Source organism: Thamnophis elegans, chromosome 17 (genome assembly GCF_009769535.1).
Source record: "Thamnophis elegans isolate rThaEle1 chromosome 17, rThaEle1.pri, whole genome shotgun sequence".
NCBI classification, from domain to species: Eukaryota; Metazoa; Chordata; class Lepidosauria; order Squamata; family Colubridae; genus Thamnophis; species Thamnophis elegans.
The window spans coordinates 12395131-12402213 of record NC_045557.1 but is presented as its reverse complement, the minus strand read 5'-3'; the positions used below and the strand labels follow the sequence as shown (position 1 = coordinate 12402213).

The following is a 7083-nucleotide window of genomic DNA, read 5'->3' as shown; positions in this document are numbered from 1 at the left end:
AAAGAAGCCTTGTGTAGAGTTGTAGAAGTGAATAAATGGGACATTTGGCCTGGAGCTGCCTGCCAATATTTGGATTTCAGCTCCCATCATCCCAGACAAAGTTGATTCATGATGTTTGTGGAATGGATCAGGAAGGAGGCCCACGGGTGGGGCACAACACCCACCCATCACATGGTAAGCAGGCTGGTAAGCAAGGAAGGAGCAGAAGGTTGGAGGTTTTCACAGCTAGAGAAGCAACTTTTGGGGTGAAGACTCCTGCCTTGGTCAATGGAGTGGACTAGAGGAGCTCTGAGGAACCTTCCATCTCTACAATTCTATGAACCTGGGCAGGATGCGGGGTGGGGAGTGGACTAGCCCTACAATTCTATGATTCTAGGAGCTTGAGCAGGGGAATGGACTAGAAGACCTCCAAGGTCCCTTCCAGCCCTACAATTCTATGATTCCATCTCACTGGTTTAAGAATTTCTTCTGATTAAGCTTCTGCTCCAGGGGTGAAACCCTGACGATGAAGCAGAACCTTTCACAGTCCTCCACTTACAACCATTTACGTAACAACTCTTCACTGTTATGTCAGCACTAAAAAAAACCTTCTAACCAATATTGTGCTTTTTTGAATTCTTTCCTTTTTCCCTTCTTTTCTATTTTTTGTCAATCTGTGCTTATTTTAATGCAAAATTCTGTGGTGTTTTTTTCAAGAGACCCCACTGACAATCTCTGCCAAATAGTTTCAGTAGCCTGTCAGGTTGAAGCTGGAGGACTGCCCTTCCCTTCCTTGGGGCTGCCCTTGAAGATTGCTCCAGTGGGCGATAAATGCACCCATCTGTGTATGTGTTGAACAGGAGTCACTTTAGTCGTATAAGCCCAATTCCAAGCACAGTGTTCGTTTCCAGGTTGTTTCTGGGTGCAAATGAGGGGGGAGCCTCTGATTTACAGATCTAATGACTCCGAGGCCTTTATTTCACAAAACTCTCCTTTAGGTATCATTTAATGATTGAATTTCTTGGTTTTGCTCTTGAGTTTTCCATAGTCAACAAAGTCAAACAAAATATTTTTTTCTATCCTCTTTTAGCTTTGCCCCTTTTTCGGATTTCTCCTTTACGCTTTCCAAGAAATTATGGCCAGTGAACATTATACATTTGCACTTTATATGTTCATTGCATATTAAGAATTATTATTCAAGTACATATACATAAAAATGGTAAGTATGGAGCTTGCCATCAAGGTCATAACTAGGGACGGTAATAAAGAGGGTCAGTCGCCTGACCAACCAGAATGTTATTGGGATATTTTAAAGGGCTTTGCTGATGGGTCCACAGCCAAGGGGGGCAGTTTTAGACAGAGCCACGTGGGGCCACGTTTCCCACCTTAGAAAGGGTATTTCTGATTTATGAAGCCCCAATGTAGAAGCGGTTAGCCTTTGCTTCTTCCAGGCAGAGTGGAGATTTCTTTGTGGTCTCCTGTCCCTTCCACAGCCAATTGGGCCCATTTCAATTAGAGGCCAGCTGGCAGCTGCCACTCACGGGACATGCTTGACGTGGGATGACCATTCCCAGGATCCCCAACCATCCTTTGTGGAAAACAGGACACTGTAGCCTCTGAGCATGTACAGAGTTTACAAGTCACAAACAAAATATTTTTTTCTATCCTCTTTTAGCTTTGCCCCTTTTTCAGATTTCTCCTTTACGCTTTCCAAGAAATTATGGCCAGTGAACATTATACATTTGCACTTTATTTGTGCATTGCATGTTAAGAATTATTATTCAAGTACATATACATAAATATGGTAATGGAGCTTGCCATCAAGGTCATAACTAGGAATGGTCATAAAGAGGGTCAGTCACCTGACCACCCAGAACGTTATTGGGATATTTTAAAGGGCTTTGCTGATGGGTCCCCAGCCAAGGGGGCAGTTTTAGACAGAGCCACATGGGACCACGTTTCCCACCTTAGAAAGTGTGTTTCTGATTTATGAAGCCCCAACGTAGAAGCGGTTCGCCTTTGCTTCTTCCAGGCAGAGTGGAGATCTCTTTGTGGTCTCCTGTCCCTTCCACAGCCAATTGGGCCCATTTCAATTAGAGGCCAGCTAGCAGTTGCCACTCACGGGACACGCTTGACGTGGGATGACCATTCCCAGGATCCCCAACCGTCCTTTGTGGAAAACAGGCCACTGCAGCCTCTGAGCATGTACAGAATTTATTTCCATCCCTTGTTCCCACCCCGCCTTCTCCGGCCCCTGTTTGGTCGTAGCCAGACTTTGTTCGGAGCTGGGGGGTCTTGGGGGCTCCTCGGCTGCAGGGTTGGGGTCCCTGTGGCCAGAGGGCCACGGCCTCCTCAACCGCAGGGGATCCGGTCTAGGGGATCCAGTCCAGAGCAACTGCATGAGCCTCTCCAGCTCCTTCTCCAGGGGGCCCAGAGCTTCCCCCGCGGCTGGTCTCCCCCCCTACTCACCCCTAAAGGGAGGAGGGGTCCTTTCCCCCCCTGCAGGAAAGGGTGGGGGTGATCGCCTCCTGGGATCCGCTTCTTTCCACCTGGTTCCCGATCCCCCCTTGGGATCCCTGGCTTTCCAGTGAATTCCCCCGTCCCTCCTTGGCTCCCTTATTTCCCAATCCCCTCCCGGGATCCCCTCGGGCTGAGCTCCATCCCTTCCCGGGATCCCCTTGGCTGCTTGGCTCCTGGCCCGGCGGTTCTCCTCCTGGGGGTGGAAAGGCCTTTTCCCAGGGGTCGCCCGAGACCACCGGGACCCTGGAAGTGTTCAGAGCCTGCAGAGCCCCGGAGGCCCGATGGGCTCAGCGTGCTGCGTCTCCCTGGCCAGAGAAGCCGGGGAAGGGAGGACGCGGGCCTTCCCTTCGGAGCCTCCCCTTCAGCTCCCCGGGCAAAGCTCCGCCGCCCCCGCCAGGACCCTCCCGCGCCCAAAGGGAAGGAGCGGCGGGGGCTCCGCGGGCGGCAGGAGGGGAGGGGCTACTGAAGCTCCTCCCATCGAAGGTGCCCGAGCGCCCGAAGCCCCACCTTCCCTCCGTGTGGCTGGCTGTGGGCGGGGCGAAAGGAGGGGCCGGAGTGGGGAGAGACGCGCGCAGCGCAGAGGACGCTGGGAAAGCAGCTCCGTCCCAGCGACGGAGTTGAGGGGCTGAGCTACGGAAACCGAGAGGGACCGTTGCTCAGGCGGAAAAGCAGGCGCGGAAAATGAAATAAAAGAAAGGAACGTGGCGGCGAAGGCTGGAGCCCAATTAGGCGCTTGGGGGTCACCGCCACAGGAGGAACCGTGTGGAACAACATCAGGAAGGTTGAGAACCGCCGTTCTAGCGGGTCCCTTTCTTTCCTTTGAGTGAACGTCAAGGAGGCGGTGCCTGGAGAGGAAGAGGCGGGGCTTCGCAGGAAGGCGGGGCTGGTATATGGAGCGCCTTCACTTTCGGAATCAGAGAGCTGACGGAAGGAGCGGTTCCCTTCGGAGGCGGAGAAACCGGATGTAAGTAGAGGCTGCTGGGACGGAGTGGCAGCCTGGGAGGGTCTCCTTCGGGTCCTCGTGAGGGCAGGCCTCGGCCTGAGACACCTGCGGTGAGGGGGACCCAGCCGTGACCCGCCTCTCTTTCTCCCCTGCAGGAGGACGGAGGAGCCCGGCGGGGGAGAGAAGGAAGGAAGCGCCGCCCGAGAGGAGGAGAGCGGGCCCCGCGGAGCAGCCCCGGGAGACGGCGGGGAAATGTTGGGGGCTCCGGAGCTGCAGGAGGGATGAGCCCAGGGGGAGCCCGGGAAAGGCGGCTGCAGGGGGAAACGGGCGGAGACGCCGAGATGGGCCTGGAGGGCGGAGGGTCCTTCGGAAGACCCCCGAATCCCCAAAGGATCCAGAAGGAAGAAGAGAGATATCAGTGCCCGGAATGTGAAAAGTTTTTCAAGAGAAATGAGTATCTTCGAAAACATTTAAAGGTCCATTCAGGAGAAAAACCTCATAAATGTGTGGAGTGTGGAAAGAGTTTCAGTCAAAGGAGCAACCTTTTTGCACATCAAAGGATCCACACAGGAGAAAAACCTCATAAATGTGTGGAGTGTGGAAAGAGCTTCAGTCAGAGGAGCAGCCTTTATGAACATCAAAGGATCCACACAGGAGAAAAACCTCATAAATGTCTGGAGTGTGGAAAGAGCTTCACTGAGAGTAGAACCCTTTATAGACATCAAAAGATCCACACAGGAGAAAAACCTCATAAATGCCTGGAGTGTGGAAAGAGCTTCAGTGAGAGGAGTAGCCTTTATAAACATCAAAGGATCCACACAGGAGAAAAACCTCATAAATGTCTGGAGTGTGGAAAGAGCTTCAATGAGAGTAGCAGCCTTTATGCACATCAAAGGATCCACACAGGAGAAAAACCTCATAAATGCCTGGAGTGTGGAAAGAGCTTCACTGAGAGGAGAACCCTTTATCGACATCAAAGGATCCACACAGGGGAAAAACCTCATAAATGTCTGGAGTGTGGAAAGAACTTCAGTCAAAGGAGCGACCTTTATAAACATCAAAGGATCCACACAGGAGAAAAACCTCATAAATGTCTGGAGTGTGGAAAGAGCTTCAGTGAGAGGAGCAGCCTTTATGGACATCAAAGGATCCACACAGGAGAAAAACCTCATAAATGTTTGGAGTGTGGAAAGAGCTTCAGTGAGAGTAGAACCCTTTATAGACATCAAAGGATCCACACAGGAGAAAAACCTCATAAATGTCTGGAGTGTGGAAAGAGCTTCAGTCAGAGGAGCGACCTTTATAAACATCATAGGATCCACACAGGAGAAAAACCTCATAAATGTCTGGTGTGTGGAAAGAGCTTCAGTCAGAGAGGCAATCTTTATGCACATCAAAAGATACACACAGGAGAAAAGCCTCATAAATGCCTGGAGTGTGGAAAGAGCTTCAGTCAGAGGGGCAGTCTTTATGCACATCAAAAGATCCACACAGGAGAAAAGCCTCATAAATGCCTGGAGTGTGGAAAGAACTTCAGTCAGAGGAGTGACCTTTATAAACATCAAAGGATCCACACAGGAGAAAAACTTCATAAATGTCTGTTGTGTGGAAAGAGCTTCAGTCAGAGAGGCAACCTTTATGTACATCAAAAGATCCACACCGGAGAAAAGCCTCATAAATGTCTGGGGTGTGGAAAGAGCTTCAGTCAGAGGAGCAACCTTTATAGACATCAAAGGATCCATTGTGGAGAGAAAGGGATGAAATGCCTGGAGAGTGGAGGGTCTTTCAGGAGACCCCGGAATCCCCAAAAGATCCAGGAGGAAGGAAGGAAATATCAGTGCTCGGAATGTGAGAAATCCTTCAAGCGAAAGGACCATCTTGAAAACCATCTAAAAATCCACTCATTTGAAAATCCACGTTAATGCTTTAAGTGTGGAAAGAGCTTCCATCGGAGAGCAATACTTATGCAACATGCAAGAATCCTTTGTGACTCAAGGATCCACACAAGAGAAAAACCTCATAAATGTCTGGAGTGTGAAAAATCCTTCAAAAGAATTAGAGAACTTGAAGACCATTTAAGAGTCCATTCAGGAGAAAAACCTCATAAATGTCTGGAGTGTGGAAAGAGTTTAAGTGAGAGTAAGAACGCTTTATAGACATCAAATGATCCACATGGGAAAAACCTCATAAATGTTTGGAGTGTGGAAAGAGCTTCAGTCAGAGGAGAGACCTTTATGCACATCAAAGGATCCACACAGGAGAAAAACCTCATAAATGCCTGTTGTGTGGAAAGAGGTTCAGTCAAATGGGAAACTTCTTCAGCATCAAATAATTCACACTATAGAGAAATTTTACAAATGCTTGGAGTGTGGAAAGAGCTATACTGAGAGTAGAGGCCTCCATCAAGACCAAATAATTCACAAGGGTGTGGGAGAAGTCACAGAGTGTATCTCGGGAATTCAGTTGAATTATGTATTCAATTTGGCCAATTGTGAATTGACACATTAGGGATTTGTCCCAAGTGCACAAACTTCCAGTGTCCTTACAAAGCAACAGAATAATGATATCCATAATAATTGTAATTCCAATAAGAGGGTTGAGTAAAGAGGAGATTAAGAAAAGTAAATAGTTGCCAAATAAGGGAGTTTCCCAGGCTGATTAAGAAAGGACTTTTTCAATTGTACATGCTAGATGTTTCAACTGGCTGCAATTGTACCTTTTCACAGGAGACTTAAGTGACTCATGATGCCATTTCTCATGTGAATGTTCTCTTCTGTAATGCAATGCTCATTTCAATGCTGGTGCTTAATATTATGGGATGTTACTGTCCACATCTCTGATACAACTGTAGCTGAGCAGGATGATTTCTTCCATGCTTTAAAAACAGACTGATTTATATTTATAAATATATGCTTTCTATATTTTTTAAAAAAATCTTATTTCTTCCATACAATCAATTTTTCTTTTCTACTTTTTCTACTGTGTTGAGTATAAAATGAAATCCGGTTCTGTTTCCTCTTTGGTTGAGGGAAATCTGTTTGCTACAATACTCTAATAAATTGCTTTTAAATTGACATCCCACTTGGTGCTTAATTGGAACAAGTGTTCTATCATTATTTGATTCGCTCTATATGGGTTTTCCAAATGTCCGTACCATGTAAGACCATCTCCAGACATCTGACACTCTTGCCAGTTGGATCCCCAGAATGGTCCCCTTGTCTTCCAGCAGAAACCACTACAAGGGACTCTCTTAAGGCCAAGAAAACTTCATATTCTCGTATCTCACCTCTTTGACCTCCCACCAGGTGCAGTGATTAGGTGTTTCCCAGTTGTCAGGATGGTTAAAGTCCCCTATTTTTATGCTTCCTGTTAACCAGCTAAATGATTAGCAAAAGGTTCTTCTAGTTCCTCTGATTGGATAATCCGGAGTTTACACCTATGGTAACCACATTCCGTTTTCCTTTCATAATAACCGAAGACTAAATTATGATTACACTCAGGTACCACCAAGAGTATTCCACAAAAGAAAAATAAGGCAAGGAGATAAACTACAGAGAGGTTCCTGAACTACAAAAGAGGGGGGGGGGGGACACCAGTATTCTAAAATCCCTTTTATCTTCTTCCCTTAAGGATTTGACCCT

At 47.8% G+C, this 7083-nt stretch overlaps 1 protein-coding gene across 1 annotated transcript; it reads left to right on the top strand.

The window, feature by feature from the left end:
• Nucleotides 1–3075: 3075 nt before the first annotated feature.
• Nucleotides 3076–6535, top strand: LOC116519748 (gastrula zinc finger protein XlCGF26.1-like). The gene is made up of 2 exons (XM_032233758.1): nucleotides 3076–3463; nucleotides 3598–6535. Exon 2 carries the CDS (start codon nucleotides 3724–3726, stop codon nucleotides 5362–5364), a length of 1641 nt encoding a protein of 546 aa, XP_032089649.1. The 5' UTR covers nucleotides 3076–3463; nucleotides 3598–3723; the 3' UTR covers nucleotides 5365–6535.
• Nucleotides 6536–7083: the final 548 nt, after the last annotated feature.